The sequence below is a fragment of the Hypomesus nipponensis genome, chromosome 5, assembly GCF_054491055.1.
Source record: "Hypomesus nipponensis isolate SF chromosome 5, ASM5449105v1, whole genome shotgun sequence".
Lineage (NCBI taxonomy): Eukaryota > Metazoa > Chordata > Actinopteri > Osmeriformes > Osmeridae > Hypomesus > Hypomesus nipponensis.
In genome coordinates, this window is record NC_140365.1 from 9,990,399 (window position 1) to 10,011,503 (window position 21,105).

At 51.4% G+C, this 21,105-nt stretch overlaps 1 protein-coding gene across 6 annotated transcripts; it reads right to left on the bottom strand.

The window, feature by feature from the left end:
- Positions 1-210: 210 nt before the first annotated feature.
- On the bottom strand, positions 211-19,579 carry slc7a1a (solute carrier family 7 member 1a). 6 transcript variants are annotated; one of them, XM_084697930.1, is made up of 14 exons: positions 19,350-19,579; positions 19,100-19,192; positions 9,865-10,144; positions 9,298-9,480; positions 8,877-9,035; positions 8,433-8,607; positions 8,106-8,239; positions 5,447-5,669; positions 3,334-3,470; positions 2,567-2,669; positions 2,141-2,346; positions 1,276-1,427; positions 682-790; positions 211-457 (listed from the first exon to the last, which is right to left on the bottom strand). In XM_084697930.1, exons 3-14 carry the CDS (start codon positions 10,049-10,051, stop codon positions 267-269), a joined length of 1,959 nt encoding a protein of 652 aa, XP_084554056.1. In that variant the 5' UTR covers positions 10,052-10,144; positions 19,100-19,192; positions 19,350-19,579; the 3' UTR covers positions 211-266. The 6 variants fall into 6 exon arrangements, with proteins under 6 accessions (XP_084554056.1, XP_084554051.1, XP_084554053.1 ...); XM_084697925.1 differs by lacking the exon at positions 3,334-3,470 and adding an exon at positions 4,298-4,437; XM_084697927.1 differs by lacking the exon at positions 3,334-3,470 and adding an exon at positions 4,298-4,437 and having other exon boundaries at positions 19,345-19,579.
- Positions 19,580-21,105: the final 1,526 nt, after the last annotated feature.

Below are 21,105 nucleotides of genomic sequence, written 5' to 3' on the forward strand. Positions count from 1 at the left end.
AGGGGTAGGAGAGGCTTCCTCCAGGCGCCGACCGCAAGCTCCCTGTCCAATCAGAGTCAGTGAACCGAGGGAGCGTGGCATTCGTGTAGCGTTCAGGTTCACTCAATAGGTTCACTCGTCAGCATAACGTTCATGGCGCTTGGGACAGAAAGACAAGACTGTGGGTCAAGGTGAGGGGCGGGGGGGAGGGGGGGGGGGGGGTTTGTGCGGTTGGAGCGGGGGGAGGGGGCGGGGGGGGGACGGGACAGGGGGAGCGTCTGCAGGTTCTAGAGTTCTCCGTCGTCCTCCCCCTGGGCTTCCAGGCCGCTGTGGAGGAAGGCCTCCTTCTCGGGCGACAAAGACTCGTCGTTGAGGGCGTGGCTGGGTTTGTAGCCGTTGAGCTCGGTGTCGGGCGAGGAGCGCGCCAGGGCGGCCTCGGCGCTGTGGTGGATGCCGTAGCCGAAGTAGATGACGAAGCCTGGGGGTGGGAAGAGGGACACAGGGTCTGTTAACACGCCACTGGAAGAGAGAGAGAGAGAGTTTCGACTTCCCCCTGGCATTGCCGTCGCACCGCGACATAGTAAAAGACGCGAGCACATCGTTTGATTCAGGAGGATTGAATTAATTACAGCATGAACGTAGCCTGTACGTTGGCTGCGGCAGGGAGAGAGAGAAAAAGGAAAGCGCTCAGTGGCAAGCTACCTAAGGACATCCAGACGGCGAAGCGAATCCAGGTCCCTCGGTCCAGCTGCATCATCAGGTAGACGTTGACGAACATGCTGACCACCGGCAGGATGGGGAGGAGGGGCACCTGGGGGGGGGGAGGGGGGGGGGATACGCATCACAAACGAGGAAGTAGCGAGGGCTGACTTCAGCAAGCTAGCTGTTCCCCACGCACGTCTGCTCTCGCTGCGTGCTGCATGAGCAGTCCCGTTTCGGAGGGGGTTTTCAGTTCGAGACAAAGGGGCCGGACTTGTGTGGAACAGAGAGCGGGGGGGAGAAAACTCCCTGCGCATGCAAACGTTTTAAACCGCAAAAGAGCTTCAGTGTAGGGATGGGACAAGGGGGAGTGAGGGGAGGGGAGGGAGGTAGGTGGGTGGGTGGAGGAGGCAGGGGAGAAGAGAGGGAGGTTATGAGGGTAATGAGTGAAAGAGGTGGGTGGAAAGGAGGAGAGGGGGGGGGGTGGGAAGAAGGAGGGAGGGAGGGAAGAGAGGAGGGAAGAGAGGAGGGAAGAGAAGAGGGAAGAGAGGAGGGAGGTGGGAGAGAGGTATGGAGGCGTGGGGGGGACGGACGGACCTTGAAGGAGAGCTTGGTCTTGCTCTCGGGCTGTCTCCCGATGACGACGGTGAGGATCATGCAGACCAGGAAGAGCAGGGTGAGGGCCACCATGCTCCACACCGCCATGCCCCCCTGCACCGCCAGCACACTGAACACCAGGACCAGCGTCCCTGTAGGCCAGGAGAGAGGAGAGGAGAGGAGAAGGAGAGGGGAGGGGAAGAGAGTGGAGGGGAGGAGGAGTAGAGGGAAGGAGGAGGAGAGGGGAGGGGAAGAGAGTGGAGGGGACGGGAGAAGGAGGAGAGGAGAGGGGAGAAGGAGGAGAGGGGAGGGGAAGAGAGTGGAGGGGACGGGAGGAGGAGAAGGAGGAGAGGGGAGGGGAAGAGAGTGGAGGGGAGGGGAGGAGGAGAGGGAAGGAGGAGGAGAGGGGAGGGGAAGAGAGCGGAGGGGACGGGAGAAGGAGGAGAGGAGAGGGGAGAAGGAGGAGAGGAGAGGGGAAAAGGAGGAGGGGAGAGGGGAAGAGAGCGGAGGGGAGGGAGGAGGAGAGGGGAGGGGAAGAGAGCGGAGGGGAGGGGAGGAGGAAGAGGAAGAGAGGGAAGGTGGAGGAGAGGGAAAGAGGAGGAGGGGAAGGGGTGGAAGAGGAGAGTGGAGGAGAAGGGGTGGAAGAGGAGAGTGGAGGAGACCAGTTGAAAAGAGTGGAGGAGGAGTAGGAGGAGGAAAGGAGACCCGTCGGAGAGAGGACAGGAGGAGAAGGGTAAGGGAGGTGGAGAGTACAGGAAACAAGAACAAACGGCGTCACAATGGAGTAGCCTCTCCAAACAGAAAGTACGTAGGTCTGGTGTGCGTACGTGTGTGTGTGTGTGTGCGCGTCGGCATGCTCTCCCACCCAGGACGCTGACACAGATGTTGACGGTGAAGCCGGAGAGGGCGGAGGGCTCGCTGTTGTTGGGGAACAGTATGGTCTTCAGGCTCAGTCTCTCCTCCACCCCGGGCAGGATGCCCATGCTGGGGGCGCTGATGCCATCGCTTAGCTCCACCTCCTCCTGCATGTTGGCCATCTGATAGGTCGCGCTGGGCTGATCTGGTTGGTACCTGGCATGCGCACGCCACCCGCCCGCCCGCCCCCACAAACACACACAGGCACACACACGTACAGACACGAACACACACATGCAGACACACACGTACAGACGCACGCAAGCCCGTCGTCCACACACACATGCGAGCCAAACACAGACACCCGGTTTAGAATATACACTCTCTAGACATGATCTCGTCTCAGGTGTGTGTGTGTGTGTGTGTGTGAGCTGACCTGAGAACCAGCACACAGGCAGCCACCAGGGTATAGGCAAGTAGAGTGCCTATAGACATGAGATCCACCAAGTCTTTCAGGTCAAACAGGAACGCCATGATGGCTGGAGACATGGAGGGAAGAGAAGAAGATGAGAATGAGAGCAGGGGGGAGGAGAGAGTGAGAACGAGAACAAGAAAGAGAGAATGAGAGACAGAATGAGATAGAGAGAGAGAGAGAGAGAGAGAGAGAGAGCAATGAGCAAAGAGAAAATGTTGAGAGACGGAGTGAGTGTGGGAAAGAAAGGGAAAAAGCAAGACAGATTTTCACCACAGGAGACTTGAAATGGTTTGGAATACTGAATCCCCCGTGTGGCATATCTCAGTCAAGAAACGTGGAAAGTTCCAGACAAGAACCGAACATCAGTATCCAGCCTCCTCATGACAAACATCGCCACCATCATCATCATCCTCATCTCATCCTCAGAGACGCCAGACGCACGGTCACCGTGCCCTTCACGACGGGACTCCCTTTTCCTTCCTCCTTTCTCACCTTTCTCTCTCCCCCTCCATCACCCTGTCTATACCTCTCCCTCCCCTCCTTCCCTCACTCCCTCCCACGCCTCACCCTGTCTCTCCCTACCCCCCCCTCTCCCTCACCCTCAATGTCCCACCATGTCTTCCCCCCTCACCCCGTCTCTCCCTACCCCCCCCCCCTCCCTCGCCCTGTATTTCCCTCCCTGTCTCTCCCCCGTTCGCCCCGTCTCTCCCTCCTCCCCCCTCTCTTACCGGACATGACCCCGGCGGCCATGGTGGACACGATGGGCGTCTTCCTCTCGCTGACACGCGCCAGGAAAGAAAAGAGGAGGCCGTCCCGCGCCATGGCGAAGATGATGCGGGGGAGGGGGAACATGGAGCCCAGCAGACTGAGGGGGGGGGGGGGGGAAGAGAAGGAAGGAGAGGAAGAGAAAGGGGGGGATAGGCGGGAAGGGTGGGACAGGAAAGAGAGAAGGCGGGGGGGGAGTTGGCAGGGAGGGAGGGAGGGAGGGAGGGCAGAGAGAGGGGAGGTAGGAGAAAGAAAGGTTTAAGGGGGAGAGCATGGGATTGTGTCGAGACAGAGAGAGAGAGTACGAGAGAAAAGGAGGGAGAGATTTGACAACGTACAGGAGGGTGTAGGGGAGAGATGGGGGAGGACGGGGGGAGTGAGGGCGGAGGAAGTAGAGAAGTGAGAGGAGGGAAGGGAGGAATGAAAACAGTGCCATGTATTGCAGCGGTGGGACAAGGGGAGGGGGGGGGGGGCAAGCTTAGACTCTCCTCCCTCCAATGAGATGCATGCTCAGAAACCGTGTGACAGCCCCCAATCCAATAGGAACAGGTGCTCGGCATTAGTCAGTAGTCACGGAAACAGCCGCCACGGCAGCGCATTGACCGCAGGTTAACCCCAACCTGACCCCACCAAACCATAAATGGACCATGCGTGTTGCCACCTATGGTCCACAACCTGATCGTGACGTTAGTGAAATCTGCAGGTTATTGTGAACTTATTGTCAACGACTTGAGTTTTTGGGGTGCACTTGATTATAGTCTCACGGCCCCAAATACTTTCAGTCCACGTTGTTACCTAAATCAAGCACACCTCAAGTACTTAACAACTGCCGGACATTCTAGGAAGCCTGTTCTGTAGGATGGAGACGGGGGCCGGGAGCGCGGATGTGGGCGCGGCCCCGGTGCGTGCGTGTTAGTGGAGTCTCACCTGCCGCTATGCCGGAGGTGAGAGTGGCGGCGAGCGGCGTTTTGGTACGCGTGCTGACCGCGGCCAAGTACTTGAAGAGCAGCCCGTCATTGGCCATGGCCCAGATCACACGGGGCATGGGGAACATAGCACCCAGCAGGCTGGCAGGGAACAAGTACACACACACACACACACCCGTGCACGACACATCCCCGCCGACACGTACGCATGCATGGACACAGGCACACACAAACGGATAGACACACCATGCAAGTTAACAGTCGGTTTCCTATGTTGTCCTGGTTGGAGAGCCAATCAGAGCTGAGGTCGCCTCCCTCAAAACCACACGGTGTCATCATCGCCATGACAACATCTTGGGTTCATTCCCATTCACTGGTTTGTGGGTCAAGGGTAAGAGTCGAATATAGGATCTGGTTTGGTTTATGCTTTAGATGTCAAAAGGGTAAATTGCAGGAGAACAAGTATTTTCCCCAGGGGACTTTGTTCCCGAGGGTACCCTTGCTCCTGCTCTGACGGACAGCTGGGACAGCCAATCAGCCAGCTCAGGGAGTCAGTAGGAAGGTATTAGGATGATTTGGATTGGTTGTGTGAATGGTGGGTGGGAAGAGAAATTAGTTAGCTAACACCTGGAGTGCGATGAAAGAGAGTTTCAATCAGGCAAGCACACAGAATCAATAACAAATCAAAAACCAATCAAAAACAGATTAAAAAAGTTACATTATATTGGACAATTTGATTAGGGTATTTTGATACTGTTGTCAAGCAATAAACGTATATACAAACAGTTCTTACTAAATGAAACTACACATTTATTTTCTTGAGTTGAAAAGTTGGAAGACAAAGTAAGAACATTATTCTCTCCCGGGGTAGGAGTTTGAGTCAGCATTACATAACTGTGGAGGGGGAAAGATTTATGGAGCAATATGCTTCGCCAATTCCCCGCTTGTATTTTTAGCCAAGGGGGTCGAGTACCCTCCACAGTTAAATTTACACTTGCACACACACGCGCGCGAGCGCGGTCTGTGCTTGTCACACCATCGCTGCGCGCGCGCGTGTGTTCGGAGAGAACAAAGTACATGTTCACCTCGTGACAGGTGCTTGGCGTCCGAAACGTGTGCGTGCGTGCACGCGCTCTTGAACGCTCCTCACCTGGTGGACAGGGCGCACAGCGAGCCCACGGCCACGGCGTAGGTGGCGCCCTCCCAGCCCACGTACTTGAAGGCGGCGGGCAGGGGGCTGTTCTTGTCCAGCATGTAGTAGGGCATCATCATGGTCAGGGCCGCCGACACGCCAAAGTACGCCACGAAGCAGATGAGCAGCGACGACACGATGCCAATGGGGATGGCCCTCTGGGGGTTCTTCACCTCCTCGCCTTGGGTCGGGGAACGGGGGAGGAGGAAGGACGAAGGGGGGGGTGGTTGGTTAAAGGGAGGGTAGACAAGTTTTTGGGGAGAAAACTAGCATTTTGGGATCGAGTGTGACAGGATCCAACCCAACATATACCCACCCAATCACTTCAGAGCCACTCCCCCAAAACACGTGAACACGCTGCCCGACTACTGCCGGGAGGCAGACAGACAAGTAGCCTGTCCAATCATTCCATTCGGTCCAAACAAAATGATTGGTTGTGCTTATTATAGTCCTGCGGCGGCCAGGACGGATTTCCTTTATTTTACAGTCAGAGCACTAGATTTATTGATTGTTATCAGGATTGAAATATGACAAAAACATAGCCTACCCTGCCTTTAATACACACACCTACTATACATACCCTTACCTAGCATGCACCAGCAACCGACAGGTTTGGGAAGACGGACGAGTTGAAATGTTCAGACACATGCTTCTGTGGGACATATTGTTCTTTTTCAGGGTGTTCTCCCTCCCATTATCGCACCCATGGTAATTAAACCACACTCCCTAACCCCGAAGCCACCGTTTCCGTGGGGACCGTAAAGAACAAGACACACGTGGAGAGCCGGGACTCCTTGTCTTTTTCTCCGAATGGTACACATCGTTCTCTTTTCGCGGTCGTTGGCAGAGATGGCCAAACCCCATGAACACTTGAAATGTGAACGTGGAAATGTGAAGAAATGTGGTGTCAGCAGTATTTCTTTTTGTGTGTGTGTGTGTCTGTGTGTGTGGGGGGGAAACAAAATGCATGGAGTATTTCTGTCAGAGTTGGGTTTTATGTCAGCCCCATCTGGTTCCCCTGTCTGCTTCAACGTAACAACCCAGGCAGTGAGACAGAGCTCCACTACAGATGTGATTTAGATGTTGGGTGTGTGTGTGTGGGATGGGGGTTTAAGGGGGCATGGGGAGGGAGGGGGTGTGGGGGGGGGGGGGCAGAAGGGGGCTGCTTACCCTGACCTCGCCCTGGGGGCCGGGGGGAGGAGAACGGGCGCATCGATTGCTGATTTGTAGGGGGACCCGGGGGTGAGGGGCTCCCAGATGTCGGGCGACTGGACACTGAGCATGGCCAGGCGTTATGGGGGTTCAGTCAGGGTGTGGGCGTCCTGGATGAACCCCCAGGCCTGTAAGCCATCTCGGGTCTCACGCCACGTCAATGTAGGGCTGGAAGGTGGAGACGTGAGGGCATGCGGAGGGAAGAGGGCGAAGGAGCACATCGGGAGGGAGAAGCGGGGTGGCTGGTGTGTGTGTGTGTGTGTGTTCCTTGACGTTGCTGTGTGTCATCTGGGATATGGTGTGACACACCGTGTGGGCCTTCAGAGCTGACTTTAAATAGGGGGCATTGGTGTGTGTGTGTGTGTGTGCGTGTGTCATATTCATGCCAACTAAACCCAGCGCTGGCCAACTGAACACTACAGCTCAGAACTGTATCGGGCGGGGTGGTTGGGAAGGTGTGTGTGTGTGTGTGTGAGGGGAGATACACAGTACATGAGAGTTGCCCATACAAGCCATGGGACAGGCAAAGAGGCCCCCTGAGCCAATCGCAGCGCTGGAAAAGAAGGGGTGGGCAATGTGCGTTTGAGAGAGGGGGAGAGGCATAATAAACACACCCTCCATCTCAGAGACCTTGAGCTGGGGTAAACAAAGCAGGCACTGTGCTACAACACACACACTCGCGCGCACACACACACACACCAGGGGCCAACCATGCCCACAGATCAGGGTAGGGTGAGAAAAAATACAAAAACAAGGGACAAACTTCCCTAAACTCCAGATCTTGTCCGTTATTGCCCAGGCTTGCGTCACAGACCCCTGGCATGGAGCCAGGATCACTGGAGAGGCCAAACACGGCAACTAAACATGCACTTCCACCCACCCACCTCCCTCCCCAAGACTCCCCTGTGGACTCCCCACCCTAAAGACAAAGCCCCTTTCAGAACATCACCTACCCCCCCCCCCCCCCCCACCACCACCACCACCACCACCACTATTCATCATATTTCTTCCTTTTTCAATTTCTTATTTCTATGTTTTCTGGAATCTCGGACAGGACAGGAGGACAGAGGGGGACAGAGAGACCGACAGGACAGGAGGACAGACAGGGATAGAGAGACCGACAGGACAGGAGGACAGAGAGGGACAGAGAGACCGACAGGACAGGAGGACAGACGGGGATAGAGAGACCGACAGGACAGGAGGACAGAGAGGGATAGAGAGACCGACAGGACAGGAGGACAGACGGGGATAGAGAGACCGACAGGACAGGAGGACAGACGGGGATAGAGAGACCGACAGGACAGGAGGACAGACGGGGATAGACAGACCGACAGGACAGGAGGACAGAGAGGGATAGAGAGACCGACAGGCGTGATGGACAGTTGTGCTGTCCTCCTGTACTGACCTGTGGTGGCTATGCAGTCGAAGCCCACAAAGGCATAGAAACAGGTGGCGGCGCCTGATAGGACGCCCGTGAATCCGAAGGGCATGAACCCGCCCACGCCTAAGCTCTCCGGACTGGGCAAGGGCTCTGACACACTGGGAGAGGTGCGGGTGGGAGGAGGAGAGATAGATAGATAGATAGAAAGAGTTTAACTACGTCAAAATGATTCATGACGATCATTCATTTCTTCATATTGGAGTGTGCACGTGTGTCTGTGTGTGTGTGTCTGAGTGTATGTGTGTGTCAAAGTGTGTACGAGTGTGTGTGTGTGTGTGTGTCTGTGCTCACTTGAGGCTGGAGTTGGTGGTGTTGGGGTGCAGTATGACGTCTGGGTCCAGGTGCCAGTTCTTCAGCGTGCCCTTGACCAAGCCAGACACCACCATGAAGAGCAGCACCAACACGTTGATGCAGGTGAACACCTTGTTCACCATGGCAGACTCCTTCACCCCAAACGCCAAGAGTCCTGGGGAGAGGAGGAGAGAGGAATGAGGGTAGGAGGGTAGGAGAGGAGAGGAGGGAAGGGGAGAGGAGATGAAAGAGGAGGGGAGGAGATGAGGGGAGGAAAGGAGAGGAGGAGAAAGGGGATGAAATGAGATGAGAAAAGACGAGAGGGGAAAAGGAGAAGAGATTGAGGGGAGGAGTCAGGATTGGAGAAGAGGAAAATGTATAGAATGTCCCTGAAGCGACCTTAAATGACACTTTTCAGATAATGTGTGTGTGTGTGTGTACTACCTGTGAGGGTGATGATGATGACCACAGCGAACATGTCTGGGTATTCAGCCAGAATGCCCGGAGCCTTCATGGCCATGTTCTCTCGGCAGAAGTTCTCAATGTGCTTCCCTATCAACTCATCAAAGGTGGCGCTCCACGCCCGGGCCACACTGGAAGTACCTGGGGCGGGGATGGGGGGGCGGGGGGGGAGAGGAAAGAGGGGAGAAGGAAAGGACGAGGGAGAGAGGGGGAGGGGAGAGAGGAGGAGAGAGATGGAAGGAGGGGGAAAGAGAAAGGGACAGAGGGAGAGAAAGAGACGAGCGAGAGGAAGGCGGGGACAGAAAACAAAAAATGAGGAACAGAGATAGGGAGCGCGCGAGCGACAGCACCAATCATATCCAATCACCCCTCGCCTGTGCCCGCCCCCTCTGCGGCCACTGACCTATGATGTAGGAGAGGATGAGGTTCCAGCCAGTGATGAAGGCCCACAGTTCCCCCACCGTCACGTAGCTGTACAGGTAGGCCGAGCCCGTCTTGGGGACGCGAGCGCCAAACTCAGCATAACACAGCCCAGCCAGGACAGACGCCAGGGCAGCGATGAGGAAGGACAGGACGATGGCGGGACCTGGAGGAGGAGGAGGAGGAGGAGGAGGAGGAAGAGGAGGAAGAGGAGGAGGAGGAGGAGGAGGAGGAGGAGGAGGAGGAGGAGGAGGAGGAGGAGGAAGATGAGGAGGAGGAGTAAGGAGGAGGACAGGATTTTAAATATTTCTGCGTATATGAGGACCTTCCAAAAGGTTTCTTGACACAGGAACACAGAAACAGATCTCACTAGACCCCTACCAAACCCCGCCCGCACCCCCCCACCCACCCTTCCCCCACCTTTACAAGGTTCCACATCCCCTTCCTCCATCGGCAGGCCCGCATAACAAACAACAACAAACCGCCCCATGAAAACGCTCCAAACCATACAGTTGTTCCATCTCTATCCCCAAACCCCTGAGGGCGTTACCTGCGTTCTCTCGCGCCACGGCGCCCGCCAGGACGTAAACGCCGGCGCCCAGGGTGCTGCCCACGCCCAGTGCCACCAGGTCGAACGTGTTGAGGCATCGCGACAGGCGCGAGTCGTCCGAGTTGCAGTGGACCACCTTCACCCTCAACAGCTGCTTCCCGAAGCCCAGCAGCTTCTCCAGCGCCATGGCAACCGCAGGGGGGGACGGGGTCAAAGGTCGAGGGCTCGGGCGCGGGGGGGGGGGAGAGGGCCGAGGTCAGGGGTGAGAGGTCACACGCACCTGGGGGAGACGGAGAGGGAGAGCTAGGTTGGAATGGATTAATTAAATCAATGGAATCAACGTAGGTATATGTGTATGTACCCACGCAGGAAGACAAAGACACACACACACACACACACACTTAGCTACAGTCCCAGGCGTTCATTCCTGTACTGTACATGGCAGCGAACAGTAGAGAACACTGTACACTGTCACACACACATGAGGCCATAAAAGGGTTTGGAACTACTTTGTTCCGTGGAGGCAGAAATGATGATTATGCGATCACGGACGGCTTGTATCCGGCACCACTGCCCTACGCTCAGGAAGCGTGCGAGTGAGAGAACGAGCGGAACTATTGAGGAGGAGTGAAACCGAAACAAACCCCGTGTGTTTGAGTTGGAGTCTGGTTTGGTCAGAGGGTTCGCCCGTACCTGACCAACCCCTTTGCTAAGCAACGCTTTTTTGGCTTTGGCGTTGGGTAACGCAGCCCCCAAATCCTTGGAGTGTCACAACAACTCAGAACCTTGGGACCCGTAGGATAATCCATCTTACTGCAACACATTCTGGTCCAGACTGGCTGACACACGTTATGCAATAGACACACACACTCACACACACTCACACACAGACTCACGAGAACCTAGAGAGAAGAACCAGACTGTGGGACAGACCCTCACACACACACGCATGAACTCCTTTAAAACTGACCGCAGGGTGGCCACATCCACACACAGTCACTTACTTAAGCGCTTGTTGGGTTGTCGTCAGATGTGTATGTGTGTGTGTGTGTGTGTGTGTGTTTGCAGGTCATTCCCATGATCATAGAAAGCAAAAACATATTAGTTTAGTAGAACCGGTAGCAAATCCTGTCTGCTTCCTGGAAACACCTTGAAGACGTCGCCATGGATACACGTATCCATGCGGGCCCACTATTATGGGATGGGATTTCAGCTTCCCTGACTGGCCCTCAAACCCCGAGGCTCCGATAAACACTGAGGTATACAACAGAGAGGGGGGGCGTGTCCAGACTGACCTTGAGTCCGACCAATCGCCGGCGTGGGGGTTTGGGGTGGGGGGGGGGCGTTAATGTTCCGGAATAGTAGCAACAAGGAAACGTCCTTTAACGTTTTGACTTGAGCGCCCCGGTGACTGACCTGAACAGACTGTGGTTGTAGACACGCAGGTAGACATGGCGTTATATTCTCACACACACACACAAACACACACACACACACCTGGTGTGGCCTAAAGCTTGTTGCTGAAACACAGAACAGCCGATTAGGAGAAGCAGAGCGAGAGAGAGAAAGAGAGAGAGAGAGAGAGAGAGAGACAGAGAGAGAGAGAGACAGAGAGAGAGATGACAGAATGGGCATCCGAAAGGGGTGGAATGGGGGTGGGGGGGTGTAGGGCATGCTCTAGATAGCTGGATGGGTCGATGGGATATGTTAGCAGGGCCACGTATCAAATGGGGTGGGTGTGTTGGGTGGGCAGGGACCAAGGTGGGTGGGTAGGTGGGTGGGGAGGTTCAGGCTCACTGTGTGACCCACTTCCAGCCTTACTGGCACACTTCCCAAAGCCTAGAACCAGGCCCGAGCGCCTGAAAAAGGATGACAGGACCTCAGTGCACCCAGACACGCCATACCTCCGTACCGCAACGGAAAGTTCCACAACGTTGAAGGGGTGGGCGGGTGAAGAGGTGGTGACCTTTTTGCTTTTTTTCCCCAAGGAGTGTGTGTGTGTGTGTGTGTGTGGGGGGGGGCTATCGGGTCTCCGAAGCGAAGAGAGAGGAGACAGCCGGAGATAGCGCCGCCTGTCTCGGCACTTAGCATCGTCACGCTAGCTCGCCCGCAGCAGGCCGGCTCACAACACAACCACCCTAACCTCCCCCCCCCCACCACACACACACTTCCTTTCATGGTGGCCCTTCCATTACCCTGGTAGCCAGGTGGAAACAAAGTGCTTCGAACCGACCCAAACCGCTTTTGTACCATGTATTGCGAACGCAGATCCCCCAAAATATCGAGTGCATGCTGATTGCTGACTAAGAACTCCAGCCAACGAACAGGGTGATAATAACATTATGATCCTCACAAACGGAAGTTCATTAAAAAAAGATTAAGAGCGCTGAGAGCTAATGCAGTTCAAATATCCCCGCGTAAAGCTCTTTAGGAGCGAGAGTGGCACATTCGTGGCCAAACACACGTAGCCTAACACACGTAGCCTACACCAAACACAAACTAAATCCTTCATGATCTGCCTGGTGAACACAAAAAATGGAGAAGAAAAACACACAAATACAAACACACCACCAGACACAACAACGATGACACGCTCTACCATAGCAGGACCACAGGGACAACCGCTAATCGGAAGCTCCACTCCACAGTCAGCCAGCCCACAAGACAATAACCGAGCAGTACACTTGGCTCGGAAGCCCACGCGCTAACAAGCTAGCGTCATTCAGAAAGGACTGCTACACCTGGAGTTAACAAACAGAGGTCTTTCTGCAACGTTTCTGACAATTGTCCTGTAGGTCGAGATTTTCTAAACGGTGTTCCAGCCCTGGCCTAACCCTTATGACAAGGGAAATGTGTACTTACTGAAAAACCAAAGGGCCGTCAGCTGGGAACTAGGGAGGAGAGAAGAAAAGCGATGAACAGACAGGTGAACAAAGAAAGGAAGGAGGTACTAAGACTATAAGTTAGCTATCCATTAACCATTCTTCCGACTTCTGTGTTTAGTGAGTTCGATGCTTCTCGTTTAACGGCGTGCGGACTAAAATAGGCACGGGAGGAATCACATGGCCTGGGCCTGCTATTCCAGGCTGCTTCTCTCTCTGCTACTGGGCGTTTGACCATAATGCTGTCAATCCAACGCACGCACACTCACACATGGGAGGTGTCAAAACCACGTGGCGGTTGACGCAGAGGGGTCTGCGTGAACTCCCTTCTAACCGTGACCCCGCCACCAAACATATGCGGATGCATATGTGTCACTCGCGCGCGCACACACACACACACACACACACGGCCACACGTAATCAGCAGAGAAGAGACAGGAAGTTCACCTGAACCCGGTGGCATCATTCCACGCACACGCCGACCATCTTTCACAACCAGGTGAGACCCACTTTGACCATCCACACACAGCTGAGGACGACCGGCCTGTCTAAGTCACACACAGAACAGGTACAGCTAGTACAGACACACACACACGGGCACACACACACGGGCACACACATACACACACACATCTGCTCACGTTCCAGCTGGGCAGGCACACTGCTCTATTAGCAGGCAGGCCAAGAAACATGATCCTCGACATGTCTAAACCAGAAAGAGAGAGGGAGAGAGAGAGAGACAGAGAGAGAGAGAGACAGAGAGAGAGACAGAGAGAGAGAGAGACAGAGAGAGAGACAGAGAGAGAGAGAGAGAGAGAGACAGAGAGAGAGAGAGAGAGAGAGAGAGAGAGAGAGAGAGAGAGAGAGAGAGGGAGGGAGAGAGAGACAGAGACAGATACAGAGACAGAGAGACACACTATATTTGTGTCTTGCTCCCACCAACGACAGAGAAAGAGAGAGACTATATTGGTCTTTAGATCCTACCAAAGAGAGAGAAGGAGACAGACAGGGAGAGAGATAACAGACCGCCTGGGGAGAGGGAAGGGCAAACTGTGTGACAGTGACAATGTGACTGTGAGAAAGATTTGTTGTTCCAGTAATGGACAAAGTAAAGGGGCGCAGGAGGAGGGATTAAGAAAGGGAGGAGGCTGAAGAGGGGAAAACAAAGACCTCCCCACTCACCCATCCACCCACCCACACACGCCCATTAAAGCTAAATTTGGAGGGTGGGCATTGAGGGGGCTGGAACCCCCTGTCCTCCAATCACAGCCAGGCACACAGACACACGGACAGACAGACAGACACAGACAGACAGACAGACAGACACACACACACACACACACACACACACACAGACAGACAGACAGGCAAGCACAGACTCTCCTGTCCAGCACCAGTGTCATTGTAGCAGCAGTTCAAAGCACTGTCACACGTCATTGTTTGCAAACAACTTCTTTAGCGTGTCAGATTTAGCCTCAGATCAGTCACATAATCTGACCACTTGACTCACTAGCGATCTAACGGACACAACGCATCAGGGAAAGTTGGCATGACCTTGAGGGTCATGGATCTCATGCTAGCGCCTGACAAGACACTAAACCCTAAACCCAACATGTCAGACAGACACAGAGAGAGAGAGAGAGAGAGAGAGAGAGAGAGAGAGAGAGAGAGAGAGAGAGAGAGAGAGAGAGAGAGAGAGAGATACACAGATAGAGCGAGACACAGATAGAGAGAGACAGACACAGAGAGAGACAGACACAGAGAGAGAGAGACACAGGGAGAGAGAGACAGAGAGACACAGAGAGAGAGAGACACACACAGAGAGAGACACACACAGAGAAAGACAGAGAGAGAGAGAGAGAGAGAGAGAGAGAGAGAGAGAGAGAGAGAGAGAGAGAGAGAGACACAGGGAGAGAGAGACAGAGAGACACAGAGAGAGAGAGACACACACAGAGAGAGACACACACAGAGAAAGACAGAGAGAGAGAGAGAGAGAGAGAGAGAGAGAGAGAGAGAGAGAGAGAGAGAGAGAGAGAGAGAGAGAGAGAGAGGATGATCATTAACATCAAGGGGACATTCCAGGTCACAAGCCAGCTCTGGAGGGCAGGGCCCTGTGATATAGCTCTGATGATATTATTGGTATGCAGGGCCCAGTTTTGATTTCCCACATAAACACACCTCACATGCCAGATTCAACACACACTGGCAGGGTCATGTTTCTCATCGTTTGTCTCTACCTCACACACACACACACACACACACACACACACACACACACACACACTGTGAGGGTCCATTGGTCAGGACAAGAAGTCTGGCGGAATGACATCTGATGTTTACAAAAACAAGTTGACTCTGACTTGGGTACATTCACAACCCTGGTTCAAGGAACTGTGGTAAGTCATGAGCTAAACACACACACATGTTCATGCTGTGCCCTTATCAGAGTGGGTGGACATTTTGTGTGTGTGTGTCACGTGATACGCGATGACACCTAAACCTCTCTATAGATCTGCTGACAGACAGACAGACAGACAGACAGACAGACAGATAGGTAAGTAGATAGACAGGCGGATCCATAGACAGGTAGGTAGATAAGCTGACAGATAGACAGACAGACAAGTAGGGAAATAGACAGGCTGATAGATAGACAGACAGGCAGACATATAGACAGGCTGGCACATAGACATACAGACAGACAGACAGACAGACAGACAGACAGACAGACAGGCTGGTAGATAGACAGACAGGCTGGTAGATAGACTAACAAGTAGGTAGACAAGCTGACAGCTAGACACACAGACATGTAGGCAGATAGACATGGCTGAGCTAAGGGAATCGGGTTATCAGAAGGATGCCAGTTCGATTCCCAGCTCTGGAAAAATGAGGTTGTCTGCTAAATAACTATATGTAATGTAAATGAAGACAGACAGAGACAGAAAGGAAGGCAGATTGACAGGTAGACACAGATAAACAGACAGACAGGTAGACACAGACAAACAGACAGACAGGTAGGCAGATAGACAGGTAGACACAGACAAACAGACAGACAGATAGACACAGACAAATAGACAGACAGGTAGGCAGATTGACAGGTAGACAGAGACAAACAGACAGACAGGTAGGCAGCTAGACAAGTAGACACAGACAGACAGGTAGGCAGATAGACACAGACAAACAGACAGACAGGTAGGCAGATAGACAGGTAGACACAGAGACAAACAGACAGACAGATAGACAGATAGACAGGTAAACACAGAAAAAACAGACAGACAGATAGACACAGACAAACAGACAGACCGGTAGGCAGATAGACAGGTAAACACAGAAAAAACAGACAGACAGATAGACACAGACAAACAGACAGACCGGTAGGCAGATAGACAGGTAGACACACACAGACACAGACACTCCTAAGGACATGGCTCGAGGCTGGTTTTGGGGAGAAGCCAAAACCCTAACCAGAGGATGAAGGGCCCAGTGAAAACGTTTGAAAGCGTGTCCGTGTGTCGACGTATCGGCATACACACTCTCCCCTCGTCCAAAGGGCACTCCCAGGGTCATTCCTTCGACCCGACTCCCCACGCGGGCGGCCCTTCAGCGGGCCCCCTAACCCTCACCCTCTGCCTCACAAACACACACAGGAGGGGATCGCGCCGGCTCGACACCTGCGAGCCAAACATCAACATTCTCACCCTGACAGCAGCTACAGTGTCTGGAGGCTCCTCTGAGGGGAGCGACCACGTGACCCTGGACATCCACAGGAGATGAGAGCCCACCGCTGATTTACTGTGTGGTAATAGAGGCAGAACTGACACACGGAACAGGCACCGGTTATCCGAGGCCCCGGTGTTAGTTAGGATGGAATCTGGAACGATCCCGGCACCCTGCTGTCCACAAACATGTTATAACCTAGAACCGTAAAAAGGCCTCTTCAGGTGCTGTTGTAGGAGAACATCTCCCACAAGTCCCTTGGGAACACTTATGGGTCCAGGTGGAACCAGAAAGGGGGAGTTGACCCTACAATTCCTTTTCCCAGGGATGACAGTCTGTCTGCTTGAACAGGTAACATGACCCACATGCCCTCAGCCAAACCATCTGAAGCATGTCATTGAAGCACACACACACACACACACACACACGCATGATAGCCCATGCCTCTGGCCTGCTGTTTAACCATCAGAGGTGGCACTCCAGTGTCCAACATTCAACTCAAAGTTTCACTTAGGGACCTGATGTCCTTAAACCAAGATACAGTCTTACACAATATGACCACCGGGTTAGGAATAATCCTACATTTCCTGTAGGCCTACACCACTTTTAGAATGGGCATTTGTCAGGTAAGGGACTACCATTCCCAGACTACAGGGACTACACTTCCCAGAGTGCAGGAGTTACTAACCATGCCACCAACAACAGACTGGGGTGTTATAAGAGATGTAAAACATTTCCGGAGGCTACCAAACCTCAAAGCTTAATTTATTCGCTGTGTAACCCCTATATAGAACACACTTGTATTGAAGGAACTGTGATACATAAAAGTTATCAACAGTTCCCAAACCGAATGAAAGTTTACCTATTCATGTTGCAGATACACTGTTTAGTGTCTTCCTCCAGACCCCATGATGCAAAGCGATGTCATGTCATTCGGTACAGGATATGTCAATAGAGCTCACTGTGGACATATCCAAAACCAGAATGAACTAAGCTCAAGAAGGTAAAGACCGAACATAACCAGGTCATCTTGGTGGACACTGAAAAAGTAACATCCTACTACACACTGGGGGAGGTTGCCATTTGCCTAAATAATAATACTTCTTCTGACCCCGCCAAATCATTTTCACAACAGCTCTCTCTCTCTCTCTCTCTCTCTCTCTCTCTCTCTCTCTCTCTCTCTCTCTCTCTCTCTCTCTCTCTCTCTCTCTCTCTCTCTCTCTCTCTCTCTCTCTCTCTCTCTCTCTCTCTCTCTCTATCTCTCTCTCTCTCTCTTGCACTGGAGATTTAGAGTTCAACTCTGCGCAATGACAAGGCTTCTTTGTTGTGTGTTGGAGCAGACTCCAGGTTTATAAGAAGGAGCAATGCCTGTAATTGACTATAATGACTCAGCTTTCGAGCAGGGATTAATGGGTGTTAATGAACTGAAATGAACGGCACTCAGAAGGACTTTCAGGATGCCAACAACAACATGTTAGGACAGTCACTTAAAAAAAAAACGGGACAGGGTGCGCAATTGTGTAAATCATCCTACATTCTGAATCATTATCGTCAGACTTGGTTTTCTTGAAAGTTTTTGTTAATGCCCAACGGTTTAATTATAATGGCAGTTGGTTTCGCTCTACTGACAAGTGATGGGCAAGTCAAACTGTTTGCGATAGTTTGACTATTATTGGTGTTAAAACAGTACTTATTACATTGATGAAATCATAGGCCTACTCTAACTTAACCACAATGTATTTACAAATGCATTGATTTGTTATGTAAAAGAATGCTATGAAACATTTGCATTTAAAGTTTACCTTCCTATCCTTCCTCTCGCTACTCGGCTGTTAATGAGTGTGACTGAGTTCACTCACGCATCTTTGGTTTCGGTTGACTTCGTGTCTGATTGACAGAAACAAAAGGTGAGGCTGTTAGTCTGAGCCAAGTCAGAACGAATGTGTGTGCGCTTGACCATTTTATCTTATTTCGTTTTTATTTATTAGTTAATTAAAATATTGATAATTCACATGTTTTATACAAATAGGCTATATAGGCTATATAAATAGATTCGGCTCTTCTGATTTGGGAGGCGGCTCCGGCTCGCATGATCCCATCGTTCGCGAACGATCCATCATTAGTAACAAACTTCAGCAGCGCTCAATGTTATGGGAAATGGATGCCAACATAAAATCCAACCAAATTCACAAAGGCAAATTAAATAATCCCAAAACGGAGGCTAGGCCTACCAATTACGACAAGGAGATATGGCATGTCATAATCTGATAATAACCTAGGATAACATTTTTATTATTTTTATGTAATTATTTATTTTTACCTCACCCAACTTAATTAGACTATAGCTTATTGTACAGCAACTTTTATAACCAACAGTCTTCCGTCGATAGTTGGTTGATACATTTGGTACATTCATGTCATACTTACTTTTATTCTAATAGGCAGACGCGCATACCAAAGACAAACGCGCACCGTGTTAAAATGCGGAATAAACGCTGTTTGAATTAGCTATTATAGGCTTATATTATACATTTATGGTCACTAGTTATAATATCATTCAACAACCACGTGTCACGGATAATAATTTCATTACAGATCCAGACAGTGCCTTGCAGTGAGAATCCAATGTTTCGCCTTACAGCAGGCCTGCACAGGGACACAGCAAACTCCCAAAGTAAAATGGTTGATGGAAAGACCATGTGGACTCCTGCATGCGCTTCTTACGGCTCCGTCTATAATGCAAAACGGGTACATGCGTTAAGCCTAATGCCCGTACTGAAGCAAAACCGATCACTGCATTATAATACATGTTCTCTTGAGATCGGCAAACGCATTTCACTGTCGAGTAGGAACGACACGGAAGACGTTTTGGAAACGCACATACCTTACCTTACAGAGCCTGCCGAGACGCATGGAGCGGCGACCGCGCTAAATCAATGAAACATGAGGGATTTGGGAATTCTGGATAATTTCTCCGACACTTCTTAAATGTCGTAGAGTAACTTAGGTATTTGCGCTCTCTAAGACTTAGTTATAGCTTTCTTGACAGGTGGCGAAGGTAGGCTCCATGTGTGATGCAAGGTTGCGTATCGAGTTGCCGTTTTGGTGATAGGGCGGAAAAACTTCCAACATAACCCCGCCCGCCTACAACTGTCGTTATAGGATGAACAGTGGAAGTCGTTGGTACAAGCTGACCCCAGTTCAGTTGAATGCTGCGGGTCTCTTGTGGTTCGTGTCCAGGGGCGTCGCTAGACCCTTTTCAATCGGCACAAGCCCCCTATCAATCGGCTGTGCCCCTGTATTTTTTTTTTTACAAGTTTGAGTTTTTCACAATTTACTTTATTAGTCAATGTATTCATTTGATAATCCCGGGAAAATAAACGCAGCATCCCAATCAATGCAGTTGAAAACACAAGCTGATGCCTGCCATGGAATTCCATGTCCTGTGTTATTCTTTGTTTGCTTAGCGACTGCAGCGTGCACTCACAAGTCCAGCTGTCCGCAAACTAGTCAGAATTGAGGTAGGCTAAGAAAACAAAACTAAAGAAAGTTTTTAAACAATAGACCAACCGATCATGTTATTTTGACTTAAACATAAAATGGTTGCACGCTCACATTAACTATTGAAATGTTGTAGAACGAGGTATTATGTTGAAAAATGTTAAGACAATTGTTTTTCCATATACAAATAAACATGTTCAATTGTAGGTTCTGTCACTTATTAAACAAGTCTAGGCCTATGTTTATCTGATTGTCAGTCTCACATGTGCATCTTGTTAAGAAATTGCGAATATGCATAAAGGCCGCCTTATGAATTGTCAACGTGGGATCTGCGGAGGGTGTGGTTTGATGCAGAGTCTACTGACAGATGGCAGTAGCCTACCTAGTTTGTCTGCTCTGCATAGCAGAATTTTCCCTGTGGCCAACTAGGGTAGTGTCGACTGATCTCTGGGTCATTTCAATAAGGGACTGCATCCCTTATAACATGACTACAATCATAATACCCGACAATACCTTTTCAAAGCTCATCATGATGAAATGTTTACATTCCCAGACGGATTGCCTTGCAAACTTTTAACAATTTAGGAGTTTGTGATTTGGTCTTGGTGACTTAGAGTCCAGGGCTCCAGACTGCGACCAAATGGTCGCATTTTGCGACCAGTTTTTGAGACAGTGCGAGCATTTTTTACTTAGCGCTGTTATACTCGGCAAGTATCGTGTTGTGGTGTCGGAGGACTGATCGAAAAGTGCATCATACATTTAAGTCATTTAGCTAAGACTTGCATGTACAGTACGTAATGTCACATTAAATAATGTATTTAAACTCAAGCTTATATGGTGCGTCGCAGGGGCAATTCTAGGATCAGACCTTTAGGGGTGCTCAGCCCCCAATGAGAATGTGACATGAATACAGTGCCTTGGAAAACGTGCTAAACGTAAATCCCCTTGCTAATATAAATCCTAACTTCACTGGATAACAATTAATACATTTATGTATTATTATGCAAAATATTGAATGAAAAAACGAAGGATGTCCCTTTCTTCATGAACTACCAGCGTCAAATGATAATAAACAATATATTTATGAAAATATTAGGAGTGCTTGAGCACTCCTAAAAACGATCTAAAATTGCCACTGAATTGT

What these genes read in the sequence shown, in the direction of transcription:
- slc7a1a (XM_084697926.1), bottom strand. Translation starts at nt 10,051, where the DNA reads ATGGCGCTGGAGAAGCTGCTGGGCTTCGGGAAGCAGCTGTTGAGGGTG. An exon ending in CATCATCATCACCCTCACAG is followed by an intron (nt 8,608 to 8,876) that starts GTAGTACACACA and finishes TCCTCTCCCCAG; the next exon opens with GACTCTTGGCGTTTGGGGTG. An exon ending in GCCTGTGTGCTGGTTCTCAG is followed by an intron (nt 2,347 to 2,566) that starts GTCAGCTCACAC and finishes TGCGCATGCCAG; the next exon opens with GTACCAACCAGATCAGCCCA.